Source organism: Paroedura picta, chromosome 15 (assembly GCF_049243985.1).
Source record: "Paroedura picta isolate Pp20150507F chromosome 15, Ppicta_v3.0, whole genome shotgun sequence".
Classification (NCBI taxonomy): domain Eukaryota; kingdom Metazoa; phylum Chordata; class Lepidosauria; order Squamata; family Gekkonidae; genus Paroedura; species Paroedura picta.
Genome location: NC_135383.1, coordinates 5496890 through 5514615, shown reverse-complemented (window position 1 = coordinate 5514615; position 17726 = coordinate 5496890). Strand labels below are relative to the sequence as shown.

At 49.2% G+C, this 17726-nt stretch overlaps 1 protein-coding gene and 1 long non-coding RNA gene across 5 annotated transcripts in view; one reads left to right on the top strand and one right to left on the bottom strand.

Annotated features, from left to right (window-relative positions):
• The first annotated feature begins 496 nt into the window (after nucleotides 1-496).
• MMEL1 (membrane metalloendopeptidase like 1) overlaps nucleotides 497-17726 on the top strand; it is a 31950-nt gene continuing 14720 nt past the window's right edge. The window contains exons 1-6 of one of the 4 annotated variants that reach the window (XM_077312797.1): nucleotides 497-653; nucleotides 8753-8916; nucleotides 14051-14110; nucleotides 15823-15984; nucleotides 16821-16901; nucleotides 17442-17537. In XM_077312797.1, coding sequence (XP_077168912.1) covers nucleotides 628-653; nucleotides 8753-8916; nucleotides 14051-14110; nucleotides 15823-15984; nucleotides 16821-16901; nucleotides 17442-17537 — 589 coding nt within the window. In that variant the 5' untranslated portion in view covers nucleotides 497-627. Of the gene's footprint in view, nucleotides 654-8413; nucleotides 8555-8650; nucleotides 8917-14050; nucleotides 14111-15822; nucleotides 15985-16820; nucleotides 16902-17441; nucleotides 17538-17726 lie in introns of those variants that run through there. The other 3 variants (XM_077312798.1, XM_077312796.1, XM_077312799.1) reach the window with 3 other exon arrangements.
• Nucleotides 4824-13543, bottom strand: LOC143824940 (uncharacterized). Its single transcript, XR_013226915.1, has 3 exons — nucleotides 13050-13543; nucleotides 8324-8526; nucleotides 4824-7453 (listed from the first exon to the last, which is right to left on the bottom strand). It is a non-coding gene; the product is annotated as an uncharacterized LOC143824940 (long non-coding RNA).

Genomic DNA, 17726 nt, shown 5'->3' with positions numbered 1-17726 from the left:
GAGTCTCCCCACCAGGTCGACCAAGTGGCAGCTCATGTTTTTGGCTCAATTGCCATATGGAGCACCTTTGTACCTGCCCTTGTTTGTCCCAGAGGGTCACCGCTGAGTCATGCGTCAGTAAGCAGCCTCTATTTGTAGCATATGCCTCACATAACGTGGAGGCTCTTTCCACTTGACTGTCAGCAAGCCAAATCTTCTCAAGTACCAGAGAAGGCAAGCATCCCATGGGGTCACAGGCAGGCCACTCAAGTGACTTCCTCCTGGAGAGTTCTCCCTCTTGCTGCCTATGCAGTAGCATTCATCATTGGAATGATCCACAGTGGGTACAAGGATCATTCCACTGGATTAGTCCCAGTGGATTAGTCCCATACCATCCTGCGTGGATTAGTCCCGTACCATTCAGCTGTCAGGCCTTCTTAGTTTTCAACGAGGGCATCATCAGCCCAGCTACACCGAAGCAAGAAAAGTCCCAAGGGTGTGTTTTTAACTCTGAAAACACTTGGAGTTTTGCAGATATTGAGGGCAGGGCGAAGACAAGTTCTACGAGCCAGCGGGAGAAGGAGGCATCTGTGAATTTATCCCGATCTGGACATCTCAGCAGCCCTGGACAAATACCGAGGGACGCAAATGAACACAGAGGTGCCGCCTAAGCCGTAAGTAACCTCTCCAAATGTGACATTTGCTTGCTTTTAAGAGGATGCCTTTTTTTAAAAAAAAATTCTCTTGAAGGTCGAAGAGATGGTGGATGCAGAGACAGGCTGTCAGAGGAGAATGAAAAAACTTTGTGCATCAGGGCTGGTGTCAGTGTGTCCTGAGTTGGGGCAGCTGCTGATCCCCCCCCCCACACACACACACCTGTGCCCCTCCTCTACCACCTATTTGGCCCTGTGATCTCAACCGCCCAGAGTCATTCAGGAAGGGCATGTAAGCAGGACATGGTGGTGGTGCTCCTCGTGGCCATGCGACTACAGACACCGGCCAGCGCTCTCAGGGGAAAGGTGAGCAGGTGGTGCAGGCCAACTGAGCATGGGCTCTGGGGAGGCTTGTAAATGGGAGAAGAATGCACAGGCGGGTGGGGGCATGCAGGTGGGAAGGAAGGCATGAAGGGGGGCTCAGGTGGTGGTTAGATGGGGGCCCTGGTGTAGCCAGTGTGGTTAAGCGGAGCAGCTCCCAATCTGGTGAGCCAGGTTGGATTCCCCACTCCTCCTCTACATGCAGACAGATGGGTGACCGTGGACTCGTCACTGTTCTTGCAGAGCAGTTCTGTCAGAGCTCTCTCAGCCGCACCTCCCTCACGGGGGTATAATGCCACAGAGTCCCCTCCAAAATGGCCATTTTCTCCAGGTGAGCAGATTCTGGCAGATCTCCAGGTCCCCCTGGGACATTGGCAACCCCAATAGGGCTGGTGGAAAATGACTCCGCTATTTGGATGATTGCCTTCCATTAGTGTACGTGAAACATGGATGGGCCCCAAAACCTCAGCCAACGATGCAGTGAGCTGTTGAGCAGCTGCCTGCTTCCTTGCTTTGAGTATTTTTCTTGGCTTTCTGAGCTTCTGGTTCATAAGCAGAAGAACGGACTGAGGACTGGCAGCTTTAAGGGAATCTCTTTCCAAGGCACAGCCGATCCTGTGTGAAGATCCACTGGTTGTAGTGGTGGGGCTGCCGATGGATAACGATTTCTCTCGACTGGTCTCAAACCAGCAAAGCAAATGAGTTAATTAAGGTTCAAGGCAGGAGCATGCATGACCCACACGGGAGAATTCTTCCTGCCTTTCAAAAGTGCTGTTTCTCCGCCAACTCTAAAGCAACACTCTCTTTTAAGAGTGTTATTGTAGAAATTTGGAGCGGGGGGGGGGGGGGGGAAGGAGATGTAATGGATGAGGGTAATGTGGCACATCATTTCTCCCAAATGTCAACGATCCTACCGTTTCGTCTCCCCCTTTTTAATTGCCGCTTCAGTTAGGAATAATGGATGTCAAACTCGCAGCTGATGGCTTTTGTCTTTTAGCAAAACGCAGCATTCCTCTCCCTGGCTTCAAGGTGGTGTGATGCTCGCTCGCTCTTAATTTGCCAAGTCTGAAAGGTACTTCTGTGCTCTGGCAGGCTATGGAAAGGCTTCTGGTAGAATAGATGATCAAAATGCCAAGGATCTTGCAAGCGTTATATGAAGTTTCAATTTGGCCTGCAGATTTTGCATTTGAAACTCCTCTATTTCTGCAACTGGGACAAGTTATCATAATTAGTAACTCTAATTAGTTAACAATTGCACGAAGGAGGCAAAACATCCATACAGCCGTTACCGGATTGTTGGGGTTTTTTTACAAATTCTTCTGGTTAGACCAGAATTGTAGAAGAGTGGTTCACAATCTTTTTGGGTTTTGTTAAATATTTTTTTTTAATTTTAAATTTTAATAGTGCGCAGAAAAGAATTAAAAAAAACAGTTTTAGGAAATACATAGAATGTCTCTTCCCAGGATCTTCATCATTACAAATGTTATATTACAACAGCCATTTTAATGTGGCAAATGAAGAATATATTTCTACTTGTCAACAAATTCCAAGAAAACATTCTAGGGGCCCTTGAACTCTTCCAACGTTCAGTTTGGCCATAATGGTGAATTCTCTAATCTTGTCATTCGCAACCTTTTTGGAAGGGTGAACCACTGGTCCACATTTACATCATATTGTGACCCAGAGAAGAGGAAGAGGAAGAGGAAGAGGAAGAGGAAGAGGAAGATGACAGAGCATTCTAACATCAATAAAACCACAAAAACCTGGGGCTCACATTCACAGGTTCCCAGACCCACAGGTTGGGAACCCCTGGTGCGCAGTGCACAAAGACATTTTGGATTTTCTTCCAAGGGAGTGAAGGAAAACCGTAAACCTCTCATTGTTTACCCGTTGCCATGCCCTGTTCTATCGTGTCAATCCTTGTTAAGTCACCATTCTTATTTTGCCCCGTATTTGCCGTTTGAAGGATATGACATTAAAACGTTGTGACTATAACTTGCTGGAACGGTCCTTCTGGAGAGCGAACATGGAGCCAGCCCTGTTTGTTTGACTCCCTCATCTTCTCTCAGGAACGACATCGTAGGCCTGCTTGAGCCAGTCCATCTGGAAAGCATCGGCTGTGCGTGGATCCATCACGGAGGCAGGGGCAGCCCCCCCTGGGAAAGCAGGCCCTGTCCCCTGCAGCAGGGAGCAGCATAAAAGGGGACCACCAACCAGAGAGGAGGGCATTTACACTCGTGCAATGTCTTTGCGTAACTTGTCGACGGGGTGACAGTCATGTGGGCCTCGGTGGTTTTCAACAAAATACCACCTTGAAAATTGATCCAGTTCGTGGGCTGACAAAGTTGTCACGCGAAACGCCGCCCTCTTCTAGTGTGAAGCGGAACGTAGGCTTGTATCACAAGAACTCCAGGTTTGCACAAGCCAGTCTGGACTTCCCCGGCCCAGTTTCTGCCCCTCTCTTCCCCCACTGTGATAGAATTCCATCTCCCAAGAACGGTGGGCTACAATCTGCACACGCAGCCTGCAGGTTTGCTTTCTGACTGAGCGGTTTTAGTGTGGCTTTATCCCTTAATCCAAAAACGAATCCAAACCTAGAGAACCATCTAGTTGTTTTTCCCAGGGGAAGTGGCACTTCTTGGACTCCATGGCATATTACTCAAACACAGGCATTTTATTTAGGGTGGCCAGCCTCCCCAGGAAGCGGGTCTCCAGGTGGGATGTGGGGATCCTTCCGTTTCACACCTCATCTCCAGGTTACAGAGATCAGTTCCCCTGGGGGAAAGGGCTGCTCTGGAGGGTGGACTCTAGCATCATATTTTGGAATTGGAACCTGGAGAGGGTAGGATATGGGAAGGTGAGGAATCTCAGCAGGGCCTAAAGCCAGAGAGTCCGCCTTCTTCTGCTGCCATTTTTTTTTTCCTGGTTTGTCAACAACGCCCTCTTGATTTATTTCGACGATGCTTCATGTGTAAGAGCCCCCAGAGGTCCCCAGGTGCTCTTTCTGAACGTATCAAGGATGCTTCCCCATCTCCCTACCTTGCTGTCCTCGTTGCTTCATTTCCCCCACCCCGGGAGTATATAAGGACAACCGTTGCGAAATCTGGGAGGCAGATGTTACTGCTTTAATGACGGCTCATCTAAAAACCATTTTGTTTTACTACCATCTCCCCGGGCAAGACTGGAAACCGTGTTGTCCTTCGCCTTCCCAGCGCCATCGTGCAATTTCCAATTTGCCGAGGTTCCGCAGAGCCGGTGTCCTCATTAATTTAATGTGTTATGCAAAATTACCGTTGGCATCCCAGCCCTGCCTTTAGAGACTCAGCTCTTTAATCACATTTCGGCTCAGCCAGTCGGCATCAGAACCCGCCTGTGTGCCAAAGCAATCCGTCAATGACATCTCAAATAAAACAGCTTGTTATTTTGGAGGCCCGGCCCCCGGGGATCTGGAGGAACCTCTCCAAGCCCACAAGGAGCCTGAAAAAGCGGTCTCCGCGTAGGAAGGCCTCAGCAGACGAGCAGGAACCTGTCATTTGTGTACACTTGAGCACATTTATAAACAAGAAGTCTTAACAGATAGTTGTGTCTGTCTTACTGTTTCCCAAGAACAGATGCGAGGGTCTGTCTGAATTACGTAAAAAGGATCTGAAACAGACACGACGAGCAGGGGGTTGGACTAGATCAGGGGTAGTCAAACTGCGGCCCTCCAGATGTCCATGGACTACAATTCCCAGCTGCCTATTTCAAACCCTATAAGATGGCTGAGAGGGGGAAGACCCTATAACAGGGATAGTCAACCTGTGGTCCTCCAGATGTTCATGGGCTGCAAGTCCCATGAGCCCCTGCCAGCAAATGCTGGCAGGGGCTCATGGGAATTGTAGTCCATGAACATCTGGAGGACCACAGGTTGACTATCCCTGCCCTATAAGATGGCTGAGACCCTATAAGATGGCTGAGAGGGGGAAGTTAAGGTTGCAAGCAAAGTCTTTTTTTTTTGTCTCATTTGCAAAGCAAAATGGAATCAGGGCTTAAAACCTTAAACTGCCGAACTGTCTTTCCCTGTGCTTCTTTTCTGCAAGAGTATCCAAATGATAGCAGTTTGAACTTAAAGGAGCATGCCTTTCTAAGGACCCTTTTCCAGAACAAAGGGCTGTAAGAAGGGGATAATTGGCCCTCTAAAAATACTGCCCCTGGCCTGCAGCCTTAATGGACTTTGAGGATCACAATTATTGTTTTAATTGACTGCCTGGTCCTGAGCTAATAGCGACTAATGCAATCCGATTAAGTTGAATAAACCTTACGGGTGAACCTCAGTAATGCCTGTTTGCTACGGAGGGGGAAAACTGGAAGGCTCCCCCCTAGAGGTGAAGGAGGGGGAATTAAAATGACATCTACAAAGCAAAGACAAAGATTTTGGGGACCTGTCGGAGTCTTGCCAACAACTGACAATCACCGACTCACACATGATCCCACTGGAACAGCTTCCAAATTGCATGAAGTGCAGCGGGGGAGATGTTACAGATTACTGCTGAGTAGGGTTGCCAACCTCCAGCCAATGCCTGGAGATTCCTTGGGATTGCAATTGATCTCCAGGGAGCAGATCCACTCCCCTTTGAGAAAATGTTACCTTCAAAGCAGGGACTCTGTAGCATTAAACCCCACAGAAGTCCCCCCCTCCAAGTTCCAGCCACAAATCTCCAGGAATTTTTCACACTTCACTTGGCGACCCTGTCGCAGAGTGGCTAGCCTACCACGCAGGGCTGTTGTGAGGCTTAAAAGAGTATGCTGGCCGAGTTCTTTACAGACAGAACAGAAGAAGCACGAACACATAGAAAACCGCCCTTTCGTCAAAAATACTTATTACTTGTTACATTTTTAAGCCATCTTTTGTCTAAAAACTGCAGTGTGGTGAACAATGGTCCATCCTACCCACCACGTGATTTTCAGAAGAAAACTGAGAGGTTTGTTAGGCTGAGGAAAAACAATCGGCCCGAGCTCGCCCCGGGAGTTTCATCGCACCCCAGGGGAGATTTCATCCCGGGTTTTTCCAGCCACTACACCACACTCCCTTATTCCTGATGCAATTGAAATTTAATCTACGGCCAAGACGAAAGTGAATTTACCTCAGCTCCTGAGCTAAAAAATCTGAGGAACGTTGAGCAGAGGGAAGCCTGTGAAGTATGTAACCAGTGAATTTCTGGAGTTTTATATATCACCAGGCCATTGTGAGTTTTTGCCTAAAATTGAAATTTGAAATTAAAAGTTTGCCTTTTGCGAAGCATCCCTCTGTAAGGGAATCCAAACGAGATTTTGATACTTCTTATGGCCACTGGAATTTACCTCAAGTTGGATTTTAAGGACATTTCTTAGCAAGGTACCAGCTTGTGGTGTGGCATGGACATTGACAGTCTTTCTTTCCTCGCCGCATTGTACACAGTTGGGCAGTTTTGTTTAAAAAACACAGTGTGTAAATAAAGAAACGAGGGGGCCTATCCGATGGGCCCCATTGAAACCCTGATTCAAGACCCCTGAGAAACTAAGCACCAGAAGCCATCTGGGTTAAAGGTAAAGGTAAAGGTATCCCCTGTGCAAGCACCGGGTCATGTCTGACCCTTGGGGTGACGCCCTCTAGCGTTTTCATGGCAGACTCAATACGGGGTGGTTGGCCATTCCCTTCCCCAGTCATTACCATTTACCCCCCAGCAGCAAGCTGGGTACTCATTTTACTGACCTCGGAAGGATGGGAGGCTGAGCCAACCTTGAGCCGGCTGCTGGGATCGAACTTCCAGCCTCATGGGCAGAGCTTTCAGACGGCTGCCTTACCACTCTGCGCCACAAGAGGCTCTAACCCATCTGGGTTAAACATTTTTAAAGACCAAAGCTTCAACAATGGAGGCCGGCAATTGTCCTTTGCGGAACAGCCCCACCTCTTACATTTCATTGGGAAGTCTGGGCCAGGAAGGGTCAATTGGTCCCGGTCGACCCCGACCAAATGCCTGGTAGAAGAGCTCCCTTTTGCAGGCCTTGTGTTCTCTTGGCGTCATACAAGGCTGGTTCCCAGTGGAGGGATGACATACCCTCTCCTATTTCTCAGGGGTTGCCGTTTGTTCAGCATCGAGAGAGAGCCGCCTCAGGCACTCTTGGGCTTCAGACGCCTTAATGCAGATGTTACGCTACCCGGCCTGCTAATCGGACACGTCTTTGGCACAGAACCCGGTGGCACTAGGTTGACGAGAGGACGCTGCTGTGGACTTCTGCCTTCGGGCAGCCTGCCTTTCAACTCCACAAAGACGAGCAGCATCTTGAAAGACGGCTCCGTCACCCGCCATGTTTCACATGACATCTTCTCTCCACCAGGAATACGTCAAGCCCTGCCGTGGCTCACGAGCGTCTTTGGTGGGAACGCGGGCCGAGCGGCCGACACAGCGACGGTGCAGAACCTGATTAAGGAGCAAACAAGAGTTGCCTTGAGAATTAGCACACTTGAGATGAGAAAGGAGAGGAGGGAGGGTTGGGTTCCTAGCTACCTCTCTCGCCGAGAAAATCAGAGTCCGGTGGCACCTTTAAGACCAACAAAGATTTATTCAGGGCGTGAGCTTTCGAGTGCAAGCACTCTTCGTCAGATTATGATCTTCTTACAGGACAGGGAATATATAGCAAACATAAACCCCTAGACTACACCACGCCGGCATTTACTGCTGCACATTTCAAAATCTGTTCTGTGAAAGGACCAGCCATGGCAGCCAACTTCCTCCTTAAGACTTTCCAGGAGGAAAACAAGAATCAGTCCATGTTTCTGCACCTGATATTAAAGGTGTGTGTCTGTGTGTGTGCATTTTACATCCCAAAAGCACCCATGGGGGCATCCTGGAGGGCTCCAAGCCCCTTCCGCTGCTGTCGGATCGAAAGCTCAGCAGAACAGAGCAAGAGCATCCCTGCGGGCAACCGAGGGAGAAGTTAAAGAGCCTGCCGCAGCCGCCGTGCCTTTCTCCTGCCACTTGCTGTTTATGTGCTGTGCAATTACAAAAATCCTCTCTCCTCCCTCCTCCTCCTCTCTCCTCCCTCCTCCTCCTCCTCCTCCTCGGGCTCATTTGCTGGAAGAAAACGGCAAGGCAAGGCTGAGCTGAGAAGTTTTGGCATGGACTTGGGAAGGCAGAGGGACAGGAGGCTGAAAGGATCGGCACACCGGCGGGCCGGCCGGCCGCTCCTCCACGGCACCACCAGCATGCTGGCAGGCAACCGGGTTCCCTGCTAGCACAGCCCCTGACTTGGATCCACCACCTTTTTAAGGGTCCACTGATGGAACTCACCTGGTCTCATCCCTGGAGATAGTTGCTGGGAAGACGCTCCAGGGGTGGGGGTGGGGGGCAGAGGGGAGGGGGAGCTTCCTTCAGCCAAAGGCGAACTCTCTTCTTCTCGATACCAAAGAAGTCGGTCTGTCCGTCTCTGGACACTGGTTTGCTCCCCGCTCACCGTCGGCAGGACCCGAAGATGGAGAATGAGGTTGGGAAATCTGTGGATAACCAAATGGATAAATACATGTAATTATTGATCGGTGTTCTCTTTTATTTTACCTCCCTCCTTCCCCCTCCCCACCCTCCCTCCCTCCTCTTTCTGTGTTTGCTTCTGCTTTCAAGCCCCTGCCTTTGCTTCAGCTGATGGTTTCTGGCTCTGACACGCTCCTGCCGTCTTGAGAAGCCGACCCTGGGTCCTAATCAAGATGTCCCCTTCTCCTTCAGAGTAACCATTATGGGGAAATCAGAAAGCCAAATGGATATAGTGGAGAAATCAGCCCGACCCGGGCAGAAGTCCTGGAGCCTGGTCACTGTCGGCCTGGCGGTGTTGCTGACCCTCATGACCTGCGCCGTGGTCGCGCTCGTCTTCCTGTACTCCAGCGGCAGAGGTAAGGGAACTTCCGGTCTCTTTTGCAGCTTCTTCCGAGAGTTGCAGGCGTAGGGTTGCCCTCCTCTGCAGGGCTGAGAAAAAGAAAGAGGAGGGTTGGTGGCCATCACTTATGAACCATCAGCTTGGCACGCAGAAGGTCCCAGGTGCAATGCCCAGCAGCTCTCCAATAAGGACCAGTCGGCAGGTGATGCGAAAGACCTCTGTCCAAGACCCTGGAGAACAGCTGCCTTTCTGAATGGGCAACTTTGATGGGCTGATGGGCTGACTCGGTATACGGCGGCTTCAGATGTGTTCGTGTGGGTCCTCACTCAGTAGCAGAGCCGCGTTGCAAGGTGGGAGCCCCTGAAAGGTCTTCCCTGACCCTTGCTATATCCGAGACTATTGAGAAGCCAGAAGCCGAGACCTTCTGGGTGCACAACGTGTCGTCTTGCTCTTAAAGGCACTTGCTTCCGAGTCTACTTACAAAATCATTTTTCCGAGGCTCTTTAAAGAGGCACCTTGACCTACTTTAGCTCCCCTGTGTATTTTCAAGCTCGTGTTGACTCGAAAGGAGTTTAGAAAGGAAGGGGAATAGCCCCTGAGAAACCACAAGCTGCCTTTTAACGAGGGCTTGTGCAGGATGTCAGTTCAGCCCACGCTTTCTAGCAGAACGACCCAAGAAAAGAGAGATGACATCCAAAGTCCTTGATTAAGTCTTTCGGCTTCTAATCTTTGCTCTCATGGGATGTTCCTGTGGGTGGGGAAGATGAAGGCGAAAAATAGTACTGAAGATGATCCTAGATTCAGAGGTTGGTTATTCATTGGGCATCCAGAGGAACTCGGATTCAGACCATGGGAACTATATTTAAGGGCTCTGTGAGAGCTAGTTTTTGGAAGAAACCTTCTCTGCCTAATAACCCGAAGGGCTGCTGCCTGGCAGGGGCTGCTGCTGGCAGGGGCTCATGGGAATCGTAGTCCATGGACATCTGGAGAGGAGAGCCACAGCTTGGCCACCCCACCCATAGACAGTAGGGATGGACATCAGCCAGTTCATGGTTTGGGGCAGTTCAGATCCCCCTTTCTCCTGGTCTCAGCTTGCCAACGAAAGGGCTCGCAGCTGACCAGTGAAATGGCTGGTAACCATCTCAGCCTAACTGCGGGGTGGGTATGAGGCTGAAATGACTGGCAGCCATTTAAATCTAACATGTCAGCTGTGGGCCCACACTCCTTAGCGGTTAGGCAAGGTTTAAAGGTCTGGTAAATATTCAGGGAACGTGTCTTCCCCAAACATCAGTCCAGTGGCCCCAAACTGGCCCAAGTTCATGCCAAATCTTGGCCCATCCCTAGTAGACAGTTCCATACCGGATGGGCCAATCAACGGAGATTTGGCATAAGGCAGGCTCGTATGTTCATCGGCATGTTCAAGCCCCCCGAACGGATATTAGAAAGCCAAGTTGGGCTAACAAGCTCTCTTTGACAAGCTGCTTGGAAGATTTCACTTGTGATCATCAGTTTCAAGCGTTGAAGGCAGAAGGGAACCTGTTTTGTTTGTTGTGTATGGGAGGGGGGAGTAAAGCCATGCACCACAGCCGTGCTTCCCGCGGGCCTGTGAGCTGTGTAATTTGGTATCTTTTGCAGGAATTCCGAAGAAGCCTGTCATTAGACGGGAGAGTTTTTTAAAGTCACGCCCACACAGAAAGCACATAGGCCCTGGAATGGTGGTGGCAGGGCGAGAGGGAGAGAGGGAGAGAGGGGGAGGCACTGTATTTATTCCATCTTTAAAAGCTTCTTTTGGAAGGTGCAGATGAGGTATTGGAGACACAGCCCCGAATGCAACAGCGCGCTGAGTGACCTCGCTAGCTTTCGTGCCAGCAAAGCGTCAGCGTGCTCAAGATCTGGCCTCCGGGGGCTTCTTGAAATTTGTGGAATGGGTCAGGCCGTGGAGCTCAGATGCAGATGGTCAACAACGAGGGGCCATCCAGACATTGCCCTTTTCTGCATTCAAGAGCAATCAGGATCAGGCCAGAAAAGCATCAGTGACAATTAGTTTTGAGTTTGGATTTTTACAGGGGTTGATTACCCAACTCTCCCCCCCACACACACACACCCACCCAGGGCTCATGCTCCCTTTCCAATTTCGACTTTAAATGTTCATGTCGATCCTAATGTTTTGCTCCTATGGCTCTGGATTGGTCTGTACATAGACTCTTGCTGCAGCTGATATTCGGATTTCACGGGGTGGACGGCTATGTCCTCTGATGGGCTTGTTTGTTTGTTTTTAATGAAAAGCTGCCATGGGTGGCTGCCAGGCTGAGTCAAGGACCGGGAGGTTTGGGAAAGGAATTCTTAACCCTTTCTCCTCGGGACCATTTTGGTCCAGTGGTTAAGAGACAGCTGGGGGTAGTGGCTAAGAGCGGCGGCTTCTAATCTGGCGAGCCGGGTTTGATTCCCTGCTCCTCCACATGCAGCCAGTTTGGGTGAGCCTGGGCTAGTCACAGTCCTGATAAGTGCTGTTCTCACAGAGCAGTCCTGCCAGAAGCTTCAAGACGGGTTACCTGAGCTGAGTGTCCATATCCTAGGTTGGCTAGCCTCCATGTGGGCCTCGATCTCTTGTGGAATTCCAACTGTTCTCCAGACCATTCCTGTTTTGCAGAGGTGAAAACATCTTTTGGGGAAGGAAGGACTCTACGGCATTAGAGATGGTTGAGGTCTCTCCCCTCTCGAAATCCTTTCCTCTGCAGTCCACTCCCCCAAATACTAAATACGCTTGAGATTATTTAATAAGGACTTGCGTATACACACATGCAAAATGGTCCTTGCTTTGGGTTTTAATCAGAGCGGTGTGATCACACCTCGGCCTGAATCACAGTTTGGTTGCGAATTGCAAGGGGCACCCTCCGGTGGCTGATTTTCTTCTCCGACATTCAGGTCGGCCTGGGGTGCTTCGTGAGGCGGCCCTGAACGACCACCGATGGCATGCCTGCTCCGGACGAGTACCCGGCATCTCTCCTGAATGCGTGGGGAGGGCAGAGGGCATCTTTAGCGGAGGAGCCTTGCCCCTCTGAGCCGCCAAGCACTGCCTCCAGCTCCAGCTGGCTTGTTTCTGCCTACCTGAGCTTTGTGCTGATGGCTACACACCTGTGTGAGTCTGCTGTGCCACATTCGTCCGAGTTCCAAGGGGACAGCAACCCTTTATGTGCCCCGTTCGACCTGGGCGAGGTTTTCTTCCGGCCGGCAGTGCAGCTGTGCCCTCTGGGATCTTTTGAGGAAGTCCAGTTTTCTGCACCACTTGTGCTGGCCTCAGCCCCAGCTGCAGCGGCTGGAGGCAGAAAGGATTTTCCAGGGCCCTCAAGCTAGAGATGAGCTGATTTCTGCAGTTTTCTTCTACAATTGCTTTGGAAATCTCATTCGTTTTGCATTCCCAATGCTGCTGAATTTCATCTTAAGATTGTACTCAAAACCTGCAGTTTGCCACAGCTTAAATTAATTATCTTGCCCCGCCCCATCACACACATTATGCATAAAGATAAAACACTAATCCCCCCCCCCAAAAAAAAGTGCAGTCTTTTTTGTCCTCCGATATACTGGCCAAACACCACAGCAGGCAAATGTCCAGGGAGTTGTATGTACAATCACTTCAGAGTTGTTTGTTTCCTAGAGTTGTACCAAGATGCAAGTGACCGTTGCTAATGTCATTAAGGGGGAAAGACACAAATGAACTGAAAGCCGTGGCAAAATTGGGGATTGCCAGTGTGCTGTGCAAACATGAGACCTTTTTTAAATAGGGCAACTGTCGAGGAATCATAATGCATCAGTTCCAAAGTGCGTGCATGCGTGTGCCATCGAGGCATTGCTGACTTATGGTGACTCCATCGGGTTTTCAAGGCGACAGACGTTCAGAGCTGGTTTGCTATTATCTGCATCACGGAATCAGCTTCTAGAGGACCAGGCAATCCATCATTCTGAAACCTGGAGCATCTCTACTTGACACCTTCCCACAAAGCAGGAGAGAATTCTTGCATACCCCGTCTCTTACAAATTCAATGGATGGCCTCTAAAACCAAAAGCAGAACAAATTTAGGGTCCAGGGGCACCTTTATGACCCATGAAGTCTTATTCAAGGTAAAGGTGCATGCACATGGAAGTTCATACCTGAGTAGGCAGGTGGACGCCCAATTCACGCGTGCCCAAGGGCAGACGACCTGGATCAACGGGTGCCTTTTCTTGTGGTCTGCTGATTTCCAGACAGATTCTCCTGGCTGACCTTAACGGGAGACAATTATGAGTGGCAGATCCCGACACAACTCGGAGGCATCTCCCAGGCGCTGTTTACCGTTTACATAACGGTGTTTATTCCTGGACGATTTACCGTGAAGTCTTCAAAGCAGCAAGGATCACAGCCTCCAACGCGACTCGATGGAGACGTTACCGAATTGTTTTTTCCCTTTTGCAGCAGCCAGGTCTGTCCGTTTGCCACATGGAAGCGTTTTGAAAAGGTCAAATACATACTCGTTTATCCGGGAGTAAACAAGGGGGAGATTGTGAAAGGTGGAACAACGCGGTCATTGGAAGAAGAGAGGCAAGGAGATTTTTTAAACTGAAGCCAACACCCAGTTTGGTGTCGCGGTTAAGAGCGGTGTTTTCTAATCTGGCGATCTGGTTTTAATCCCCTGCTCCTCCACATGCAGCCAGCTGGGTGACCTTGGGTTAGTCAGAGTTCTTACAGAGCTCACAGAGCAGTTCTTGCAGAGCTCTCTCGGCCCCACCTACCTCAGAAGGTTTCTGACGTGGGGAAAGGAAGGGAATGGTGATTGTAAGCTGCTTTGGGGGTCCTTCAGACAGTAGGGTATAAACAACCTGCCCTTCTTCTCCTCACTCAAATTTCTCCCCAGATTTTGAGTCTAAAACTACGTTGTCATCGTTCTGAGAACGAAGCGATGCGTTAGGAATCAATTCTCAGTTGTTCTACATTCTGTTGCCAAAAGAGGGATTTTCGCGCTGAAATAGTATGTTTATGAAATGAGGTAAATGCCTAATTAATAGTTGCTACTGGTGGAGTCATCCTTCAGGAGGACCAAGGTGGTGTCTTTGCTTGCCAAATTTGGCACCATTCCTAAGAGAGGGTCTTTCATGAGCCTTCGTTACTCCTGCAGGTATGCAAAACGGTGCCAGTCCTGGGAACATCTGTACCACTCCGGGATGCGTCACGGCAGGTAATATATGGCGTTCTTCCTCACCCACACTCCAAACCAGGGGTAGTCAAACTGCGGCCCTCCAGATGTCCATGGACTACAATTCCCAGAAGCCCCTGCCAGCATTTGCTGGCAGGGGCTTCTGGGAATTGTTGTCCATGGACATCTGGAGGGCCGCCGTTTGACTACCCCTGCTCCAAACTGTGTTCTATCTACAAGGATGAATTCTGCCTAAATAAATAATTGAAATATTGCAGCATTATCCCATAGTGGTGATAAATGGAACGACCTATTAATAAAATTATCAATAAACAATGAGGCCAGCAGAAAATGCAAATTCAATAGAACATGGATAGCAGAAATGCCTTGAGGTTGATGCTTTCTATGACGTGAATTCATGCCACGGCATTTATGGATGCATTTATTGTCAAAGCTAATATTTATTTACCTTCTCTCAAGCTCACCTTTGACACAGACTCAAGGCAGCTTACCCAACATTAGGAAAATCTATACAGTGACCCGGATCTTGTATTTTTGGGATCCATGGCCATGTTTTGGCACATTCGGTTTCCGTGTTTTAGTGCAAGACCCGGGAATTGCCCCAAAGATGGCAGCCGTCTCAAAATCTGAAAATGGTGTTTGGATAGATCCGGTCTGCGCATTTAAACTCAAGCGTTTAAGAATCTGGGCCATCCCGTGAGAGTTTTTCAGATCTGGTTTTCGGGAATGACATGCATTCCAGCAAAGACCATCTATGAATAACAAATGCCGGAGTGCAGCAAACTTGTTTAGAAATGAAGATATCTGTGAGTCTGTCAAGAACAGGACTCCATCCAGCCTCTGAGGAGCCAAATAATTAGGAGGAATTCCTACTCCCAGTTGCTTGTACTCCAGCCAGTCCTTAAAAATACAAACAACGGCCGAGGGTACCGTCTATTATGGCTGCTCTCAGGGGGAATACGAATGGAAAAATACACATGGAAAGTGTTATAATCAGAATTACGAAATAAGGATGAAAAAAGAACACAGTATCAGGGGTGTCTTAATGCAACGCCATACCGGGCCATTGGCCAGGGCCCCCAAAAGCATAGGGGCCCCATGCTACAATATGTATGTATTGATGGTGGCTCAGATCTCCATTGTGGCATGTAGCTCCTTGGGCTCGGCTATGGCCTTCCCTTGATAGCCTGGCTGTCATCTCACCTTGATGAGGCTACTGCAATGCACTTTGCCTGGGACTGCCCTTGAAGACTGCTTGGAATCTCTGGCTAGTCCAAAATAAAGCATCCCAGTTCGTCCAGGGGTACCAGATAACGTAACTTGGCCAACATTGGCTGCCTGTCTTATTGTATGCCAATTCAAAATGATGGTGATGACCTTTACCATCTCCACTCACCTGTGACTGGAGTCTTAATGGTTCAGTTGCTTCTGTATGAGACTAAGATGTTCAGAGGTAACATGGGTGGCTATGAGGAGCAGGACCTTCCCTTCCCAAAACTGCTCACGGGGTGTCAAATCTATTTTTGTTTTAAGCACCAGAATAAGACTCTCTGGGCTTTGGGGCTTTCATTTCAACTCCTACACAACAAGTCCCAAGAGCGCAGACTCTTGTAAGGGAGATTTCTTCGAGTGGCTAAAAAGCGAAAATGTTTCCACGCGCAAGTGTGTAAGGCAGCTAGGCCCCAGTTGTTCCTCTACTCAGGACTCCTTGTGTTTTCATTCCTGCTTCATAGCTGCCAGGATAATTCAGAACATGGACCCAACGGCAGAGCCATGCCAGAATTTTTACCAGTACGCCTGCGGAGGCTGGCTGAATCGACATGTGATCCCAGAAACAAGCTCCAGATACAGCATCTTTGACATCTTGAGGGACGAGCTAGAGATTATTCTCAAAGGTGAGAGTCTATTTTCCTCATGTTTTCTCTGTTGAATTTGTTTATTGTGTTAGATTTCGAGGACTGCCCTCCCAGGATAGCCGGTTCAGGGCCGTTTATAACAGTTGGATCACACAATTAAAACATACGTAACATCATAACAAACCAGTATAGATTATAAAACTAGTTTGCAAGCTAAATGATTTTTGTTATGATTGATGCTTCCGAAATCTGTTATCTTCCTGTATTCTTGCATTCAGGAGGGTGTTTTTATACGGAGAAGGGGCTTGGTAGGTGCTGTATTCCCATTGGTCCCAACCAAATGCCTAGTGAAAAAGCTCCATTTTCCAGGCCCTGCAGAATTGAGCTAGTTCTGGTTCCCCAGGTCTTCCATCAACTCATTCCACCAGGGCAGAAAAAGTTCTGGCCCAGGTAGAGGTTAAACAGACCTCTGTAGGGATTGGTTGCCTTCATCCAAGGACTTGAAAGAGCCAGTGAAGTGGAGTGGTTCACAGGGTTGGCCTCTCACCTGGAGAACTGGGTGACCTTCAGCCAGTCACAGTTCTCTCAGAGCTCTCTAGCCCCACCTAAATCACAAGGTGCCCATAGTGGGAAAGGGAAAGTGATTGTAAACTGACTTGAGACTCTTTCAGGTAGAGAAACATGGTTTATAAAAAACCTACTTGCTCAGGTCTTGCAAACGGAAAGCTGTGTCATGGCTAAACTGGGTTTTGAATCCTGATCTCCCTTCCCTCTCTCTAACCAGAACATCAGACTTCCTTCTTCTTTCTGTCACCTCATACACTTGTCTTCTGGTTGCAAGCTGTTCTCTCCACCATGACCTTTGTCTCCTCCAGGTGTGCTGGAGACACCAGGGCAGGAAGGCCGAGAAGCTTTCCAGAAGGCCAAAACACTTTATCGGTCCTGCATGAATGAAAGTGAGTCTCATCTTAAGTGTTTGCCTAATCAGCGACCCCGTCTCCATCTTTACGGAAACGAATGTCTTTCTGGAAAATCCAGGTCTTGTTTTTGACCAGTTATCCACCCAGCCAAGGAGCCAAGCAGCCAACATAGCTGTTCTGTGACCCCTGCCCATTTCAGTTATCACAAGCACACACAAGCAGGGGATCTTTTTTTGTAGGGGGGAAAAATGGAAAACAAATGAGAAACAGGCGAAAGGTCAAATCTCAATATAGGTCAGTAGTCGGGAAAGGAAGGAAATTTCACTACCGTGAAATCGGTAGTTCAAAGATCTCAGATACCTGGATTTTCCTCTGCCTGAGATCACGGAAGGCTGCTGCAGGTCCAACATTGTGGGATGGACAGACCCATGGTCAGAATTGATCTACGGCAGCATCGTACCTCTGTATGTCCGTAGACTGTTCCCCACAAGGTCCTAAGGGGATATTAGTTACAGCTTCCTGTTTATTCGTTGGCTTTCCGCTGCTGATTTTTCTCTTCTGTCTCATCGTCTGCAGGCATTATAGAGCGACGTGATTCTTCGCCTCTGCTAGAGGTCTTGCGTATGATCGGAGGCTGGCCAGTGGCTTCTGCGGGCTGGAACACCACAAAAGGTACTTAAGAGAAAAAAGTAACTCTGCTTAGGACGGGGTTGTAGGTCTCCTCGGTCTTGGTCCATCCAGCTCCCACCTGCAGGTTGGCATCCCTAACTGTAATAGTGGGAGATCTCCAGGTCCCACCTAGAGGCTAGCATTCTTAATTATATAAGCTCCAACTCAGTAAACATGAAGCAATAGAAGTGA